Here is a 21,721-nt window from a genome sequence, read left to right on the forward strand (position 1 = left end):
CAAATTATTGAAGTTGATTCAATATTGTACTGTTTTTAATTTAGATGTCCCGAATAAAGATTCAACAAATATCCAAGTAAGTCATTAATCGAGTTCATTGCATTATTCTATTCACTCCCGTGTTATCACATGTTAGCACGTTAAACTGTCGGTCCCGGCTGAAGTATGACAGTCGTAAGGCCCATTGACGGCTTAAATTATATATTCAGGCGGTGGAACCTTCCCGCAAGGGACTCCCCACCAACAAAAGCCATACGAATTTACTTTACTATTGCATTATTCTATACTTATTTTCAATTTTAACTTCTAATTTAAAATTCACTGTTTAGTGTAAACATTTTTGGACTTTAAAATTCTCGTGATGTGCTATCTTATTTTGATCAATAACTTTTTTATGAATACTCGGGAGAGGATTGAGCTAGTTTTCTCTCTCCGAAACATTTTATTATTAAAATAGAATAGAATTATTTGTTGATGTGACGAAGTTTGGACAGTAATGTCCACTCTACCACTCTTAACATCGAACAAAGTGTTTATTGATAAGAGTTTTGTATGAATGAATTATAACATGTTTTAATTTTGTTTCAATTACCTAGGCGCTGAGTCAGGGTAAGAGTGCAGGGGCGGCGAGCGGAGTGAGCCTGGATGTGCACTCCATTGACGAGCTACAGGCCAAGGGCATTGCTCCCACTGACGACTCGCCCAAGTACAACTACAAGGCAAAGCCACAAGATGGATTCGCTCCTTACGGTAATTATTCTCAATCTTCTTGAAATGTATGAATTCAGTGCTACTTTCTTTTATTTATAAAATAGAATTATAGTACCCTTTGAAATTAATGAAATATTAGATTAAGAATACAAATTATAACAACTATAGTGAGGTTCACGTTATAATGGCAGTGAAGAAAGATAGGAGAAAAACGGTGCCAAGTCTCTCCATTTTGCCACTGACTGTACACAGCTGTTACTCAATTCATACCATTAAATTTGATCTAATAATAATTATCATTTTCTTAATAAAATAATCAATTAATGTAAAATTAATTAAGAAAATATATTTTTTCATAATTTGATTCAAAAATTTGCTTCCATAACTGAGATAAGATTTTTATTTTTATACAAACCTGATACGGCGGCTAATTTAAAAAGCTGTGAAACACCAATCTGAATTTCAAAACAACAGAAATTAAGTTATTTGGTAGGTATTCTATTCCAATTTCTTTCAAAAAGTATATAAAAATAGAAATCCTTTTTAAAAAAAGTAATTTCATTGGAAATAATTCTGAAATAACCTTTCAATTATTATTTATACCGGTACGAGTAGGTCTAACCTAAACGTGTAGGCTAACTGAAGCATGGATAAAAAGTCTTGGATGGTTAGTTATCAACTTTTAAAATGTCATTTCAGATATTTTAATTTTTGTTTCTCATACGGTAATGTCTAAAAGTAATTCATTGTTTCAAAGATACATTATAAATCAATTATACGACTTGTGTACCAAAGTATTTTGATAGAATGAAGAAAAAAATGTCGGCTGAGAATTTCTTAGTCTACTTTTGTACAGTCACTGTCAAAATTAAAAATAAAATATTCTGGCAAACTGACAACATTGCAAAGCTAGAGAGAGATAGCGCTATCTCTTTTGTTGTATGATAGAAAAGGACAGCAACAGTAATGCCAATTGTACACTGCCATTATAACGTGGACCTCACTATAGTTTCAGTGTTCACACCATCGTCAGATTCTCTGAGAACCATTTTAAGGTTTTGTGTTCTTAATCTATTATTTTATTTATTTTAAAGGGTACTATAATTCTATTTTATAAATATTCTCAATAGATAAATTTTCTGAATTTTATTCAATTCTGGAAGTGGTAAAAAATATTGAGTTTAGCCATCATAAGAATATAAGAATCACACAACTTAGCTAACATCAATATGTCACTGCTATCTTTTGTTATTCGCATCTCTTGATTTTTTGGATACCTACACGTAAAGCATAATCATCATTCATGCTATTAATTATTATTAAACGAATTATTATTAATCAAAATTAAATGCTGTCAACCACCCCGAAGACCAAGAATAGTATATAGTAGGTTGCCTTGATCACATAAGACGCGTGGAGAACGCAGCCTGCTATGGTCACACCATGGCAGCTATGGTGTGACGTCATGCTGCGACCTCTCGGCCCGGCTTTACATCAACCATCAACTTTACATAGAAGTGATTGACATCAAAATGTTCATCATTTTATCCCCTTTGAAACAATATCAAAACTAATTTTCAGTAAAAATCCTATAAATGTTACTGGCGCGTCTAAAACAAATCGTTTGAACACACGATTTGATTTGATAATACCATTTCAAATACGTTTTTGTACTCTCTATTAGTTTCTTCTGCATCGTTTTAGTTCTTTCTCTTGAACAGATTCTATTCTCATTTAGAAATTTTATCCTTATGAAGGTCTGTGGAAAGTACTAACAGCTTCTTTAGGAATTTCAGGATATTAACGTTATTTTATCAACAACTCCTGAAACATAGCAATGTGAATCCATCAACGGTTGCCTAGCTTTATCACAAAAATAAACAGTCTAGATAAGCCCTAAGAATATATTAATATCATTTAAACATTATTAAGATTTTTATTTATCCTAATTATGATAAAAAAATAGATAATCACGACTTTTAATGACTTTAATGCTGTTATTTTATCAAAAAATAAAGCGCATTACACTACTGTACTGTAAGGTAGTTGAATAATTTCATGAATAATTAATGTTATATTATTTGAAGTTATAATTTGTTGAACTTAAATTATAATTAAGATCTATTCTTGCTTTACACAAGTATTTTTTGCATTCATAAGTATCCCATGGACACATTGAAATAAAAAATATAATACTACCGTGAATAATATATGGTATTTCCTTTATAAATTTGTGTCCCATGAAAATAATCAATAAAATATACTTATAATCGTCAATAATAATAATACTGCACTGAGCAGAAACAAAAACACAATACAAGAGCAACGTGTTGGCACTACGCTTTCAGTAGACAACTGAAATAATTATTAGTAACCAGACAGTTCAACGTTCTAAAAATAAATTGTAACTATGGTGAACAGTTCCATGAATTCGCTAAATTGGTTCTAGGTATTTGTAAATTAATAAAGTCTTAAACAAATAGACATTAATACAAATGCTTGCAACTATTATAGCATTCCGGGCGACGATACTATCAATTTTTACAAACGATTGTCAAATGAGAAACAATCATTTTTAAATATTATTGGACGACCAGCATAAAATTAAATATGTTCGCTTCATTTTGTCATATTATTGTTTAAAATAAGTCCAAAACAAATAAGTTACCAGCCATTTCACAAATATGAATCGGTTTTACCGATTGAATATAGTGATAGATTCAAGGACTTTCTACACTTTTCGAAATGAATTAATGTTTTCAAAATACACATTGATGTGAAGCTTGTTTCTTTCTGAATTGAATCGCATATTCATATTTTTATCAATACAGTGGTTTTTATGTGAGGAATTGATATTTGACGCGGTGTTTTGTATGTAATTCTTATGGGAAGCCGGCGTTTGCCGGCCGAGAGGTCGGAGTTTGACGTAGGCTTATGCTATCTCATGCGCGTATGTAAACGCGATCGAGGCAACCTGCTATACACTATCCTTGCCCGAAGACTGGTACTGCAAATATTGACAACATGGTGATTAGCTAGGAGGAAATTTATTAAAAGCTACTTCTTCTTCTCCGGAGACTATGTCCCATTTTTTGGGGGGGCCGGCCTTCCTAATCCTTTTCCGCCATTCTAAGCGTTGTTGAATTAATTCAGGCTCAATGATTCAATGATTTATTTCAGCCAAAAAAAATACATTAAGTACATTAGGCTAGGTCATTACAGATAAGTCATATTATTACAATAACATATATATTATCAACCTAAATTATTATCACTGATTCACTAAACTTAGTCTTTGGAATTATAATAGATACAACAATCCGTCGTCCTCAAATCCTTAGAGATGGTACCCATCCAGGTTGTTGGCGGTACCAGGGCGTCTCCTAGGTTGTTCAATTTCCATAACGAGTCTGGTCATGTACTATTAATAAAAGCTACTATCCAAAAAAATTATTTGCCAGCCCAGGATTCGAACCCGGCACCTTCTTATTGCTAGTCAGACATGCTTAGCCTCACACCAAACTGACAATCTCCGGTTAGCAGTGCTCCGGAGCGATTCATGCTATTGTTCTGATGATTACTACATTTCTGAGCCACCAAAGTTCAAATCTATTGTAAATTCCTTAATGATTTCTTGTCAATAAAATGCACAAGTCTTCCCAATTAGAAACAGTTGGCTGTCTATTTTATACTGAATAAGCTGTATCTTATCACATACACGTTTTTATATCTTTGTCTGTTGTTTACAGATACACTATTAGTTGTTCCTTTTTTACGAGATATCTAAATTTTTATGAAACGAAACTTCCAACTATCAAATTATTTTTGTTCTATTATCCGTGCCGGTACATATAAGTTAGGATTGCGATTAATCAAATAGTCTTTTTAGAAAATGAATTTATTTGATAACCACATAATTACAATAATTTTATATATTGCGATAGAGGTCTTCGCTATGTGCGCTAGCTCGGAACTGACTACTAATTACAAAGTTACCTTCCACTACAACTATACTGTATCAACAATAATAGAATGCAGAGTGCTGAGCTAATAAGTGATTCGCTATATAACTTATATGCATAGAAAAAATTTTACATGTATAAGAAAAAGAAAGCCAATTTTTCCGCCAATTATGGAATCAGTTCTTTTTCTGATAGATTATTAATAGTTATTACTAGTAAAAGAGAGCTAATTTTTGCTAAATAATGAACTTTGTTATTTTTCCCAAAGATTGTTATTAGATTATTATTAGTATAAGAGAGCTAATTTTTGCTAATTAATGAACTTTGTTATTTTTCCAATAGAGTTTGAAGGTTGTGAGGCGATTGTGAAGGCGATTCGCGTGGAGAAGCAGTTTGTGTCGAGTGTGGGACCAGACACCGACTGTGGCCTGCTGCTTGATTGCACCAATTTCTATGCGGAGCAGGGTGGCCAACAGTACGATCAGGGCTTTATCTTTCCCATAGGTGGCGGCTCTGTAAGTTGAAATATTCATGCACGTAAAATCATCAAATGACTCAATTTTTACAATAATTCATTAACTAGTATTTCATAATAAATTATGTAATGCTCAATCAACCTAATATTGTTTGTTTTTATTTATTTTTATCATCATATTATAAATTACATTTTTGAACACTTCATACACTAAATTCAAGTTTATAATTATATTACTGTAAATCCCTGATTAAGCTGATTTACGACTCACACTGGCGCACAAGGAATCTTCATTTTGCCGGTGTTTTTGCCTCACCTACTGTACCTATGCATGTGATCATAAATTAAATCTTCATTTAATAACTATTATTTATAATGTCATGGATAAGGATATCCATCGATATTAATTCGATATTATATCGAATTAAATAAATTAACATTTCTTTGTTGTAGCCTAATTATTAATAAGGTGAATCAACTTATTTTATGGCGATCTTGAACGTTCACCATTTAGTCAATATTTGCATTTGGAGGGGTGGTTTACAACATTCCAATTTCTGTGGTAGTTAATAGCATAAATGTTCTGTGAACAGTAGAACAGTAAATTTAATCGTGTCGGCGAGATATCTGTGTGAAAAAGGCTAATTTATTATGGCTCTTTGGGTTGACGTATCGACAATGGTATTCATCTGTTGTAAACAACTACTATCATCAAAAGCTAATTTCCTACAAGACATACTGGCAACTGGTCAACTCAAGTTGAAAGCAAAGGTACAACTATGTTACTTAGTTACTATGTTACTGATTTATTAATTACGTCATTAATTGAATTGTGATTTCGGTTTAGTGGATGTGAACGTTGCTTTGTGCAGGTAGAGATGCGTGTGAACAGCGTAGAGGTGCGCGCCGGCTTTATACTGCACGTGGGTCGCACGACAGCCGCTGATGAAGAGTACAGCGGAGACTTGTGCGTGGGCGACAAAGTGTCGCTACGCATAGACGAGCAGCGACGTCGGCTGATCATGTCCAACCACACGGCGACGCATGCGCTCAACCACACACTGCGCACTGTGCTCGGGCCCGACTGCAACCAGCGCGGGTCGCTGGTGGCGCCCGATCGCCTCCGGTTCGACTTTGCCAATCGCAGTGCGCTCTCCATCGATCAGGTCAGTCTCAAGTCAATCAATCAATAAAATCCTTCATTTACACATTGTTGTACAAGTTCATTGTATCAAATAGTGTATCGTCAGAATATAAAATAAATGAAAACATAAAACATGACGTATGCTATACAGTAAGCCAATACATTAATAACTATAGATTAAGTCAGATACAGGCTCACTCTATCTGAATCAATCAAGTCCAATCAATTAGATTCCAACTAGGAACTGCATTGTTGATTTTTAGATTTAATTGATTGGGAACTTTAAACTGTTTTTGAGGTTAGCCTTTTGTCCCAATGCTTTATGAATCATAACAAGTTACAAGAATGAGAACAATTTTTAATAATAAAAAAATGAATTTTATTGAACCATTTATTATTGAAATTTCATTATTAAAAATCGAAAACTTGAATTCACATATTATCTGAATCAGAATATTGTTTTAAATAACATAATGCATGATTTTGTTATGAGCAGATTGTAATTTCAAATGTGCCGCCATAAAACCCCCACATAATGGCCGCTCCATAAGGAGCTCGAGTGTGTTGACCCGATTTTTATAGACCTTGGTCTCAATGGTTGAATTGATATGATTTTGATCCTAACTCCGCCTAATAACGATTTTTTTCATTAATTGTGTATTACAGGTACAGAAAGTGGAGCAGGAGACGCGAGAGATGATTGATCGCAACGAGGATGTGTTCGCAGATGTGGTGCCGCTGGCGAGGGCCAAACCCATAGTGGGCCTGCGCGCCATGTTCGACGAGACCTACCCGGACCCGGTGCGAGTGGTCGCCATTGGAGTGCCCATCGACGAGCTGGTCGCCGATCCCAACTCGGGTCGAGGCCTCACCACCTCTGTCGAGTTCTGCGGCGGCACGTGAGTTTCACGCTTCAAACCTAATCTGAACAGCTGATGAATTAATTCATTATAATCAATTGATAAATCACATAGGGTCGCTTTCTCCAAAAATCTGGTGTGGCGCACTCACACAACTTTCCTTGCCGTTATGAAAATTGATCACATGACGCTAGTGTTCCCGCGCATCTCAAGTCTACTACTATTCAAAGATCTGAGCCAGCTGGTGACAGGACAATAACGCTGGAAACACACGAGGTCTGTTATCTCATCATAGTGAATGATTTAATAGAATCAACAGTTTGCAATTGAATAATCAAATTTTCTCGAATTTCGAGCTTATTTTCAATCTTAGGTGAAAATGTTACTGAACATTAATTGTAGAGATTTTCATGCTCAATCATTTCCACTTGAAATTTTTTGTTTAAATTGTATCTGAAGCCTGATAATTTGGAATCTAAAATCAAACTTTGCATAGATGGGGCGGAGCTCCTGAAAATTTTACAGATACGGGACTTGTGGCAGTTGATAGAGCTTATCAATGACTAATTTAGGTATAAATTTGATTTAAAACATTGGAGCCGTTTTCGAGAAAATCGCGAAAAACCCTGTTTTTGACAACATTTTTGCCATTTTAGCCGCCATCTTGAATTGCATTTGATATTGTAAGGACCTTAAGTTCCAAATTTCAAGTCATTCCGTTGATTGGGAGTTGAGATATCGTGTACACAGACACACATACACTCATACTCACACACACACACACACACACACACACACACACACACACACACACCACACACACACACACACACACACACACACACCACACACAACACACCACACACACCACACACCCACACACACACACACACCACACACACACACACCCACACACACACACACACACACACACACACCACACACACACACACACACACACACACACACCACACACACCACACACACACCACACACACACACACACACACACACACACACACACACACACACACACACCACACACCACACACACACACCACACACACACACCACACACACACAACACACACACCACACCACACACACACACAACCACACACACACACACACACACACACACACACACACAACACCACACACACACACACACCACACACACACACACACACACACACACACACACCACACAACACACACACACACACACACACACACACACACACACACACACACACACCACACAACACACACACACACCACACACACACACACACAACACACACACACACACACACACACACATACTGGAACAAGGTAGCATACGGGGAGGTGAGAAATGAACATACATTGCGGGGAGGCTGATTTACACACATTTACACACATGTTGGAGACTTAATTTTTGTTTTAGAAAGTATATTAATATGTGTTCAATACAGTTGTAACTTTTTTTTTCTGTTAACTTGAAAAAAAAATTACGCATTAAACCTACAAAAAGGGGAGAAATGTGTGTACACTTTCACTGAACAAACCGAGGAGAAATGTGTGTACACTTCCACTGCACAAAGCGGGGAGAAATGGTGTGTAAACTTCAAACCCACATTCCGGGGAGGAATTGTGTGTTTAGTTTAACTTACAAAGCGGGGACAAAACCGGTTTTTAACACAAGTTCTGGCTGCAACACTTATTTCGATATTCACTATTCTATTTGATCATAGAATACAATATTGTATGGGTCTTCGAAAGCCAGTTACATGCACGTTGATTTTTGTACGATTGTTTTTTGCCATCCTTATGAATTCGAATAAGTGCAACTTGTCAAACATCATCTTTTGATCTAATAGAATTTTATAAGGACGGTAAAAAATCGATGTGTATGTAACTGGCTTTTACTAAACAGGCTTCACGAATTACAATACGATAATAGGATAGTTGATACAATACATGGTTTTAATTCAGATTCATTCATTGATAGAAATAAAAGGAGATTCCGGTGTCGATAGCATCGAAGTCGCCAGGCTGGTCTGGATCATTTATGAATTTCTCAGTATGCAGTATCCACTCAGCAGCTCTTATACAAACACAAACATTAGTTTCGTTTTACTTGGAATAGTAAGACATTATTTCATTATGTCCATTATTACAATAGATCAATTCAGATCCAGTTAGCTGTTAGAGTAATATAATGTAATTACATTCTATACTCACTGTTCAGATCAGCACAATGTTTATAGCCTACTGTATGCAGTGAGTATAGAATGTTACATTCTATACTCACTGACTGCATATTTATACTGTGTAATAGATTTTATTGATTGTTGCAAAGATTTTAAGTCAATGATTCAACAGGAAATCCATGGTAATATTCAACGATTTCAACCTAATGAATTAGATTGTTGTATGACAAAATTGAAATCCCGACAACGTAAATAATTCAGTGAAGTTAACTGTACAAGGTTACTTTTTCTTGTATTTTATTGAGTGATAATGGGAGATGATTTCTGATTCCATATTGGATTCAACCTTTTGAAGTTTGAAACTTTCAAAGCTGGAATTTTTTTTTTAAACTAGAACTTTTAGGGCCGGTTTCCGAGCTCAGGATTTAGCTAAGTCCCAGACTCTAAACAGCAATAGTCAGAAAATTGGCTTTCCAAAAGGTCAGCTTTTATAATAGAAGTCTTAGTTTTTATTTTCTCATTTCTATAATTGGAAACGTTTTTCCTTGACGGAATTAGACATTCCTGAATAATTCAAAATAGCTGAAACTTTACACTATTTTCTCTTTATTTTATTTTGTGTTCAATTTTCTAGTTTTTCGAGATTTAATTCAAACGTGACTATGACAATGACTGCGACTACGCCCCGTCTTGGAAAACCAAATTTCTGACTCCAGCTGTTTAAAGTCTTGGACTCAGCTAAATCCCGAGCTCGGAAACCGGCCCCTAATGTTTTAAAATGTTCATGTTTGAACTTTTCAAGAGTGTTTAAAAGCTTCTAAAAACCTTTACCTGTGAGGCAGAAGTATTATTATCTTAGTAGGTACATTTTTACTAAACATAACTTTATGATAATGTAAAAGCTATATTAAAAAGTGCTGTAACTCCCTTGTTTTTGGGTATTTTCGAAAATGGGACTTACGCTTTAAAAAATTTGGGGTCGCTGAATCCAAATCCGAATACTTTGAGAAAAGTAATGAGTCATACTCTGAGCAAACGCGTCTGAAATTTGAGATCCCCTTGTGAAAGCCTTCGAGCTGCGAAATATGAAATGATCTGAAATATGATCTTCAGGAGACGGGATTCTGCCGTGTGAAACTAGCCTAAGAAAAACACGACGGCCTTGTTCACTCCCCCCACCATGACTTCTCAGTAGCTTGACCCTAACATTTACATGATCCTAGAAAGTAGTCTACACCTATGTTCACAGAATAATTCAGAATAATGTATCCTATTTGAAAGAGTGGATGCATGCAAAAAAAAACAACTTTCAAAGATCCATGTTCATCAAGCCTTCTGTTAACTGCAAGAGATATTCTGTATCTTTGTGAGTATCTTTGGGAGGCACCTTTTCCTTTTATATTATCTTTGAAATGCAACATTTTGAAAAACTTCGTATATATGTCGACGCGCAATTTAAAAAGGAACATAACTGTTAAATTTCATGGAAATATATTGCCGTATATCGCTGTGAATGCGCAACTTATAAACATAAAGAGAAATGCACAGCCGTCGACATGAATCTTAGACCTCACTTCGCTCGGTCAATTATATACAGTGATGTCGGAGTAATGAGGGATTCCTTCTCTTTTCATATTATCCTTAAAATGCAAAATTTTAAAAAACCTTGTGTATACATCGACACGCAGTTGAAAAAGGAGTATTCCTGCCAAATCTCATATGATTCTATCAACGCGTTTGGCCGTAATCGCGTTACATACAGACAGACAAAAGCCAATCGAGTTGAAACATAGACCTCACTACGTTTGGTCAATGAATAGCGCATTAGCATTTTTCTCATGTTATCTCAATCAGTGTCGTCGGTATGCTCTTCAGCCTACCCGCAAGTGGCACTAGATTATACCTGGTTCCAGACAATTAATGCATTATCAATGATTCTCAAATGACATAATTGGAAATGATAGTCTATCATATCCAATCTCTCCTTGGAACCAATCCTTTAATTGAGAAACAGACTCTATTCTGGCCTGGATTGAATCAAGGGTTTGAAATGCCAAGTAATAAACCTAAACTGCCTGACAGGTATTTAATATATAATACAATATTCCACTTACAGTTTTCCTACCAATTCTACTACTGATCATTTAACATTCAAATAAACATTCCAAGTATGGATATAGGCTAATTAGTACTGGGATTCGAGAAAGTACACGTTTCACAGTGCCTCCCAACTGTAAATTCCGATGTGGTCCTCGACATTATTGCTTGTAGGTGAGGGAGTACATAGAAACATTTTTTTGGGAACCCCTGGTCTACATTGCGTTTTCGCTATTTGTATTTATTTAAAAAATAGAGATTCCGGAACTGCTATACCATGAGCTTCCTGATAGTGATAGAGTACCGTACTCCATTTTATGTTGCATTGTTGAGAAACTTTCAGCTACCCAAATTAGATTATTTAATAATATGAACTGGAAGGACTCACTACTCACACAACTCTGATTCCTCATTCTTTATCTTATCCAAGATACCCTATCCTATCAACCCTCCCTATCTGAGAAGTACACCTTTTCCAACTGTATTTGAGAAAGTATTAATTGAGAATAGTCATTAGTATTTGAGAAAACGTCAGATGTAAATGAGAATAGTCAATTGCATTTGAGAAGTCATCACTTGTAGTTGAGAATAGTGAATTTTATCTGAGAAAGTATCATTTTAACTTGAGAACAATAATTGAATAAAATAGAACAGAACTTTATTTGCACTTCTTTCAACATTACAGAAAATGAAAATAATACCTCCAATTCAATTCAAACTCAACTAAATTTCACAAATAAATTGAACAAGCATTCTTTTCATCATAAATAAAAGTTCTTTAGGCTTAGCCGAGGCCGTCAGCCGAGTAGATAGATTTCTTTATTATACATTATACCAATATTGAATAATTATTATTGTTCTTGTGATTACATAATTCACTCAATAATTATTTCTCCCTATCATTCCTATCCAATTCCTCCTTCTTCTCATACCTAACTAATTTCTCGTAAAACTAATTTCTCGTAATTATCATAACTAAACATTGTAACTCAACTTTTAAAAAGCAATTCACACTCTTAAATTCACCCTCTTAAGGGACCTTGTATGCGTCAATGTGGCTGGACTTATAAAATATACAAACAACATAATTATTAACTTCACGAACAAAAAACCAAACAACAACTCGCAGGTATCTGTACTCATTCACTGTTTCAATAACTTCATTTCCATAGTACCACTTCTCTCTTTCTCCCAATCGTCCTCCTCTTCTGAAAACTACAATCTTGGATTTAGCCATGTTCACTGTGAGATTCCACCTTATGCAATATCCCTTTAACTTATTTATCATTGACTGCAGATGTCGAGGATTCTCAGACAACAATACCACGTCATCACAATATAACAGCGAATTTATCAGCCTCTGCCCAACATAATATACCTCCACCAATAACATCACTCAAATCATTCAAAAATAGTGTGAATAGCAACGGGGAGAATACGCATCCCTGTTTTAATCCTTTTCTGGTTTCAAAGTATTCTGTTAAGTTACCCTCCACGCCATGCCATACAGGAGACTTCGTATTTCTATATAGACTCCTCAACATCGCAATAAATTTAGTCGACACTCCCAATTCACTCAGTTTAAAAAATAAAGCCTCTCTGTCCACACTATCGTAGCCCAAAAAGAAACAGTACAACTTCTTTGTAGGTCTATTCAACGTTTTCATTACTATATTGAATAGAACAAAAATATTATCAGTAGCCGAATAACCTCTCCGAAAGCCACACTGATTCTCTTTAATAATCTTTTCTCTTTCCTCCCACAACTGCAACCTTCTCAGTAAAATAAATGAAAATACTTTAGCGACAGCATTTATAAAAGATATGGCTCTATAATTATTCACTTCATTAGTATCACCTTTTTTATGCAATGGAGATATAATTGAACGTGGAAACCCTGTTGGTATCTGTCCACCTCTGACGATGGCATTGGAAAAAGTCAAAATAATCTCTTTGTAATTTTTTGACGCATTCTTGTAAAACTCAGCAGGAACTCTGTTATCACCTGGAGCCTTATTGTTGCGCATTGTCTTGAAGGCACTTTCCAATTCATTCATATCTATGTCTTTGTCAAGAGTTTGATCTTCAACATTCCTCGCCGCATAATATGTGACTACCCCGCAAACTGATCCAAACACTCGTCTGAAGTGTTCAACCCAATCCTCAGCACTCACAGTTCCCGAAATCTTGAACTCTCTACACTTGAATTTCTTTATCAGAGCCCACAAATCACTGGAATCCTTGACTCTTCTGAATTGTTCTTTTATATCGCTGTAATACGCTTGCCTTTTACTCTTACATAGCAGTTTGTATTCCTTTACTACCTTCATATAATTTTCTCTCACCTGCTCCGAATTTGATTTTCTAAACACATTCAATAGGCTGAACACTCGCTTTCTCATAACCGCACACTCTTTGTCGAACCACTTTTCTCTCCATCCTTCTCTCTTTCTATCAGGTTGGGGCACATAATTTGCAGCTCTATATACAAGATTATTTAATACTTCATAAGTCTCTTCACTACTCTCGGGAAGACCATTTATTTCTCTACAAGCATTGGTGAGTTTAGATATATATTCATTCTTCCTCGCTTCCTTCCATTTCAACTTCGGTAAGAGTGGTAAAATTGTGCTCTCTCTTTCTAGAGTATCAACCGTGATTAGCGTAGCTTCAATTGGGAAATGATCAGATAAAAATTCTGGCACAATAGAAAATTTTCCAACTATTTGCGCTAATTCGACAGCCATGCAACATAGATCTATTACGGAAGCCCCTCTGCCTATAAAAGTAAAGTCTCCCCACCTATCTCCACTTATCCTTCTATTCATAATGATGAAATTAAAAACCTCACAGAACTCCAATATTTTCTTACCTTTCATATTAATCACCTCATCCTTTGACTCTTGCTTATTACTCAGTGCATTTCCCAATTCTATTACATCTGTTAATTCCGACATGTCCTGTCCATTTCCTATTCTACCGTTAAAATCTCCAATTAAAATCATATTATTTCTATTATGCTCTTGCACTATCATAAACTCCCATAATGTATTGAATTCTCTCTCCCATTCCATGTCTCCTCCACCACTCAGGTAAATTGGAACTATATAATATTCATCCCGTTGTCCTGCATTCATGTGAATAACTTTCCTCTCAAGCGCATCGATTACCTTACAAAAACTCTCTATTCTTTTACTAATTTCTATTAACTTTCCTCCCTTTGCTCTACCTCAGTTTGATTCTCCAACTGCGAATTCCCAGTATAAATTGTAATCTGGAAAACAGTTTTCAAAATACAATTGCTTTCCTCTTTCAACAAACGTCTCCAATAGTACAAAAACATCATAATTACAAATAAAATTATATACTTGAACAATCTTACCACTTAATCCAGCCACATTGTACGCTACTATACTCAACTGTCCCTTCTCACACGGACTGACGGCGTTATCTCAGCGGTTGCGGTCTTCGTCCTCGCCGCCTCGCTCCTCCTCATCACACATGCTCCCGCTCACGGCCCGCATCACACTCTCATCGAACATGCTCCCGATCTTCTGCAGCCCATCCTCTCCTCCGAGACCAGTCCATTCTCCTCATCCAGCGTGAAAACCCGACTATTCATGATTAAACGATCCACTTCAACCGATACTCTCCTCTCACTCCCGGAACTTGTTTCTTCAACTCGCCAAGCACCCGGAAAAGCTTTGATCGTCGTTTTCTTGTGTCGAAAGCAAAGTCTTTATGAATCACAAACTGTGTACCCTTCAGCTTCCTACTGTTTCTCGTGATGAAATGGATGTCCTGATCGTCCGGAAAATGCGCAATGATTGGCCCGTTATCTATTTTCTTGCCCAATGCATGTGCTCGATTAACCCAGGTACCTGCTCGTGCCCCCAAATGACTCACACAAAAGTCTTTGACAGTTCTCACGTAATCCACTGTTGCACATTCATATTTCAGCCCGCGAAAAATTATATTGTTCCTTCTCGATCTATTTTCAAAATTTTCCATCTTCCTGATTATGAGATTATTCTGAATTTTTTGAGCAACAATTTGATTTCTTAACTGTCATTCTCGACAGAGAGTTTATTCACTTTTTCAATTAGACCATTTAAATCCACCTTTGTAGCTAGCAGCGCGAGTTTTTCATCCATAGCCTTACTAAACCGCTTTTCAAAACGGTCAAATAGTGATTCAATAAAGTCTGAGTTCACATTACCGGAAGCTTTAACACTTGGGTCTGGAGCACGCTTTTTCTGTTCCATCTCTTCGAGCTCAGGCGAACTTTTAGCACGAGGACTCTTCTTAGCACTATCGTCCGGTGAAAAGTATTGTTAGATACTGTTCTTATTCATTCAGCTTCGAATATTTCGATTCACTTGAGAACAATTTCACAAATAAAAAACAAATTGATAATTCAATTTATTACGAAAGAACTTTTAGCTCTAGGTCTCTTTTTAGCACTACCGTCTGGTGGATACTGTTTTTATTAATTTAAACTTTGAATATTTCGATTCACTTGAAAACAATTTCACAAATAAATAACAAATTGATAATTCAATTTATTACGAAAGAACGTTTTAGGTTAAACATGCACTAAATGAACCGATTAAGCACGACCCGTCTGGAAACTTGAGATAAGAGAGCAAAACAATTCTGCGACCGCTCCGTTCAACAGCTCACTATCAACTTCTAATTTGAGAACATACGATTTGAAATCGAAAAGTTGTCAGTTGTAATTGGGGAATGATTTAAAAAAACCAATACTTTTATTTTCCATAACTGTACTCATAAAAAATAATATGATAATATATTTTATATTCAAATGAAACGTTTAGTTTTTAAATAAAAAAATATTTTTGAGCCCCAAAATCCATTGGAGAGTTACCGAATTGCTTGATCAAGAGATTCAATTGATTGATGATAAAGTTCAATTGCGCCGTGAACATAGAGAATTTGATCTTCATCAAGTTCAAATGTTTGGAGACAAAAGTCGTGTTGCCAATACATACAAAAATGATTCTCATTAATCATTCGTGAACAGTACAGGGGAAATAATTGAGGAGTTGGGTGGAAAAACGACCTGAGTCAAAAAATCAAGTTTTGTGTAAATTGAGTTTGAAATATTTAGTACACATCTTCATTATTTCATCAGAATGCAATATTCTTGCAAGTATTTGAACTTTATTGATCTTTTTATACTATTTTCAATGCTATTATTCATAATTAGCCAGTAATCCAAGGCTAACTGATAATAATTGATATAAGGTGTGTTGTCTCAGGTCGTTTTTCCATAACCCTGGTTGTTACATGTTCAGAGGTTCAATAAAATGATGAAAAACCCGTATCAAGAGTAGTGATAATGATAATATATTGCTCATGATATTGGATAATTAATAAGTAGGTAATAAAGATCTAAAAAATGTCATTTAGAAGTGAACAATTGAAGATGATATTTTCTTCTTGAACACGTTTCTTCCCATAATCAAGACTCTGGAATGTTACATGGTACTGTTCTGATTTTCGGGAAATTCATACACCCAATGCTTTCAGCATCGGATTCTTCTTCAGGAGCGTCTTCTTCATTATTTCATCATCTAGAGGATAATTGGTTCCCTTGGATGTATTAATGATCTTCTTATACCATTCATTTGGTAGAGAGTTAGTTGGGAGGATATTTTTAATATTCTTTCCGAAGAATGGACATTGATATGTCCAAAGCTCCGCCAATTTATGTAGATGCATTACAATATAATCTTGTATAGTTATTCCAAATTGCTTTTTCCATATCATATACAGTTCAATAATTATTTTCTTAGTCTATATTATGTAAATTCATCTATAATTTTGCTGTATTGTAAGCTATTGTATATGAGTGTATAAGCCAGTATATACTGTAATCTACATAAGTACAAGTAATCTACAAAGTACTCAATCAATCAATCAATCAATCAGCTTCTTCTTTTGTAAGAAAACAAAATAAGGATTTCACTGGCTGCTGGCTCACAGCTTGTCAGCTGAATAATTTCAGGTTTGCCACACAAACAAAAAATTTTCACAACTCAATCATTTTTCAAGATACAACAACATTTTATGTACCAATCTGTTCAGAATTTAATGGCGGATAGAATGAAGCGTGTTGCGGAAAAACGACACGAGTGGCCTCGGGTCGTTTTTCTACCCAGCTCCTCAATTTCACAATTGAAAATAATAATTTCACACATACAAAGCCTATGGAATACTGTGTACGTAGTACAGTATCCTTTCCTGCTCAAATCAAACCTGTACTGTAGGCTACAGAAGAGTCACGACATGTCAATTGGAAAATTTTCTCATTTTCAAATGTCTGCTCATGATATGATATCTTCTCATTTACATTTGACGATTTCTCAAATACAATTCACTACTCTCAATTACATGTGTGATGACTTCCTAAATACAATTGACTATTCTCATTTAGGCTACATCTGACATTCTCTCAATTACAAGTGACTATTCTCAAATACAATTGATACTTTCTCAAATTAACTTTTTACTTTCTCAAATAAAATTGGAAAAGGTGTTGTGACTACTTTTTTTTTTGAGCAGGGTATGATTACTAAATCTTTTCTCCGGAACAACGTCTTTTCACAAAAAGTGAGCATGCCGTACACAAGTAAAATATTTAATCCAAGGTTTACAAGAGAGTTTTTGCAAGGATTGACAGACACAGAAGAAAATGTCAATATGGAGAGAAACTAAGAGACAAATTTCATTTTATCATAGGCTATCCTGATCTTGAGATACAATGTTAGGTTAGCAAAGTTTGAGGCATCCGCTTCTCTAAAACAGTAAGTGAATTCTCAGTGAAGCCTGTTCAAGAATATAAACTTACTGACGTGCTATTCTTGAATCTTAACAAGCCTCCCATTCGCATCATTCTAGCAATAACCCAAATTCAATGCGGAAAATTCTCGGGAAATTGTGTTACCAAGTCACCATTGATTGTGATGAACCTAATTTGGCGTTGAATTGTAGAGGATTTTATTCTCTTGGAAACAGTTCTGGATTTTTTCACTATGAAAGGTTTTTGAGTTATATGGAGAAAAAAACAGGTATTTTTAACACTGTAAGGTTAGCAGAGGGTATTTTTTTGTGAAGAATCATTTTCAGACTATTTGTACCAAATAACTAAAAAATCAGTACCACAATACATTCTGGCAGCATGTTTCCTCGCTCCCTTCTCATGTCTCAAGTGAATGAACAGAAAAATAAACTATGAATTCGCTAAGCTGTGACTCAATGAGTCTGAACGAAAAAGGAGATAAGTTGCTGATTCATAAATTCACGGCAAGCCCCATAGCAAACCAGTTACTTCGAACAGTGAAGGAGACAATGGAGATATGCAGGGATATGCAAGTACCCCGCATTGTATGCTCAATCCGTAAATGAGTTTTGTGTAAGTGTGTATTAGCGATCGTAGCACAACGTGGTGGCAATTTTGGAAACTGGAGTGTATCCCAATTAGGTGGAGTACTAACAAAATGGGGAGATTTTTTTTTATTACGTTTTCACATGGTTTTAAGCATGTAGAAGTGATTTTTACTAAAATTGAGCAGTGACACTACGGGGTCTCCCCTTAGTGTACACACCTCCCCTTAATGTGCTGTGTATACTTGATTGTCTCCCCGTATTATACCTTGTTCCAACACACACACACACACAGAGACAGAACAGTACCCAAAAACCACTTTTTTGGACTCAGGGGACCTTGAAACCTATAGAAATTTAGAAATTGGGTTACCTTAATTTTTTTTGGAAAGCAATACTTTCCTTACCTATGATAATAGAGCAAGGAAACTAAAAAATGTAAACTTAAATTCTAGTTTGAACCATCAACTGACTCAATGCGAACATACATTGATTAAACAGGTTTAATAGTTGAAACAACTTTGAAGAAAGCAACCCTTATCGTCAAAAACAGACTCGTCTCATAACCGCGTCAGTTCATGCTTCAACTGTAGGGCTACATAAGAGCTTATCTCCAATGTTTGAAAACAAATTGTGATAAATTTACTAGGGCCCGGTTGCACAAAATCCAGTTGGTTCTCGTGACATTTAGTCATGATTAAAATTCAACAGACTTTCGTGCAACCGGGCCTGTGTGAAATAATTCCTCCGATCAAATACGAGAACCTTAGAACCTATCAAACTAAGAGAATCCTACAAGAGTTCAAATTTTCGGTTAAATGTTCTGTGCAAACGGCTTATATGGAATAAAACCATGGTTTGATTGGATTCATCAGCTGTTAAGATTTGTTTTAAACTTCATGGCTCGAACGTATCAGCAACCGATGTTGAGATGCTGTAAAGTAGCTCTATATTTGCTAGTGAATGTTTATTACTTAATTGGTTTAATGCTAGACTACTGACTAGATGCATAATTACATGAATCAAAACATCTATTAAACACAAATCAAACATGCTTGTTATTCAGTCTGTTCTGAGTATTTTAATTATTCAACCCCAGTTACGCACTCATATTACTACTTATATTGTAATGGTGTATGTGCAACTTGTACATAACAGTCTACTGGTGAAGAGTTCAATAATAAACCCATACTTTATTTGCAGACATCTTCATAAAGCTGGGCACATAGGTGATTTTGTGATTGTGAGTGAGGAGGCAATCGCCAAGGGAATCAGAAGGATAGTGGCTCTCACTGGTCCTGAAGCATCCAAGGTTTGTATCTTCATTCCACTGCATTTCACCATTATATATATATTGTTAATATTCATAATAATACTTTCAGGTAAATATTTCTCGTTATTCATATTTTCCCTTTAGATATTCGTTCCAAATTTTTAATTTGTATTACACATAATTTTATTTAACTGGGTGCAACACTTGGAATTTCAATTTTCTATTGAATTGCATATTTTATATTTATTACTACACCTTTGATTAAACTTCATGTTGATTAAATTCGACAATGTTTACAAATTCTAATTCTATTGCATAAAAAAAACACACTTTACATATTCAATAATACAAGTACGAGTACACAATGAAATTTTCTCTCTTCAATTGTTTATTCATCTGTTTATTTATTCATCAATTTATTTACTCTTATCATCCATTTATGAATTCACATTAAATTTTAAATTTATATCTTCATTTTATTCATTACTGAATAATGTTCCAATTTGTTGACAGGCGTTGAAACTAGAAAAATCTCTGGAAAAAAGAGTTGTCGAGATTTGCTACGAGTCGAACGAAAACAGCAAAGACACCGTCAAGCAGATAACCGCATTGACTGAAGAAATCTCCCATGCTCTCATTTCTAGCTCTAAGAAGGTAAAGAAAGTATCTAACTCTTATTTTAATGTGCTTCAAAGTAATAATACATTCATTCAAAGATAGGCGCCATGAACACGCGCATTTCACTTTTCATCAGCTGATGCTATGCTTATTATATCTGTATTTGTATAGAAAAATCGAAAAATCTATGTATCTCGGAAACTAAGGTCGATATAAGAAAATTTTACTGGACATTATTTGTTGCAAATTTCATGTAAAATCGATGGTCTTCGGCTGTTACACCTTTCGTGGGACACTATATATTATTTTGTTTTTGAAGGACGAGCTGCGCAGCCGACTAGCGAGTGTGAAACGAGAGCTGGACGAGGCAGAGAAGCGCGCTGCACAGCGATTGGCTGCAGCCGCAGTCGACCAGGCCAAACAGCTGGCAAACGAAGCAGCCGACGCCAAACGGTTGTTTGTTGTCGCCAAGCTCGACGCCGGGTCTAATGCCAAGGTGAGTCAACGAACAGATATATTGCAAACAGGCATTAAAAGGTTGAGCAAGTTTCGAAAAGCAAGTTAGAAAGAGACACTGAACTCTAGTAAGAAATGAGGAAGAGTGGTTCAATCTATGAAAAACACATGAGAAAAAGACACGTAACGGTTGGGTAAGAGGGAAGAGAATATCTTGAGAAGTTAGGGAGTTAAATTTTTGCAAATTTCTTGTAAACAAATAATGAAAAATGTAGCCAATTCTGGAATATATAGTGAGGTCCACGTTATAATGGCAGTGAAGAGAGATAGAAGAACAGCGTTGCCGATTCTGTGCCTTTCTACTGCCTTCTATAGAGGATAGCTGATACCGGTATATCTGATGTAATACCAACGTTTGAAATTGAAATTTTTTGTTGTTTTTTCGGATTGTTTTTTTCTACGGTTTTGCAGATTTGACGCCTAGTGAGATTAACATTTCATAAAAGTTTTATTCTTTTTT

General features: G+C 35.4%; 1 protein-coding gene across 1 annotated transcript in view; it reads left to right on the forward strand.

Moving 5' to 3' along the window:
• Positions 1 to 21,241, forward strand: part of LOC111062386 (alanine--tRNA ligase, cytoplasmic) — a gene marked incomplete at its 3' end in the record, with an annotated part of 38,793 nt that extends 17,552 nt beyond the window's left edge. The window contains 7 exon segments of the mRNA XM_039425018.1: positions 597 to 750; positions 5,016 to 5,188; positions 6,021 to 6,314; positions 6,959 to 7,191; positions 20,058 to 20,166; positions 20,641 to 20,781; positions 21,065 to 21,241. Of these exon segments, the coding sequence (XP_039280952.1) occupies positions 597 to 750; positions 5,016 to 5,188; positions 6,021 to 6,314; positions 6,959 to 7,191; positions 20,058 to 20,166; positions 20,641 to 20,781; positions 21,065 to 21,241 (1,281 nt within the window).
• Between the last annotated feature and the right edge of the window lie 480 nt (positions 21,242 to 21,721).

Source organism: Nilaparvata lugens, chromosome 3, assembly GCF_014356525.2.
Source record: "Nilaparvata lugens isolate BPH chromosome 3, ASM1435652v1, whole genome shotgun sequence".
NCBI lineage: Eukaryota > Metazoa > Arthropoda > Insecta > Hemiptera > Delphacidae > Nilaparvata > Nilaparvata lugens.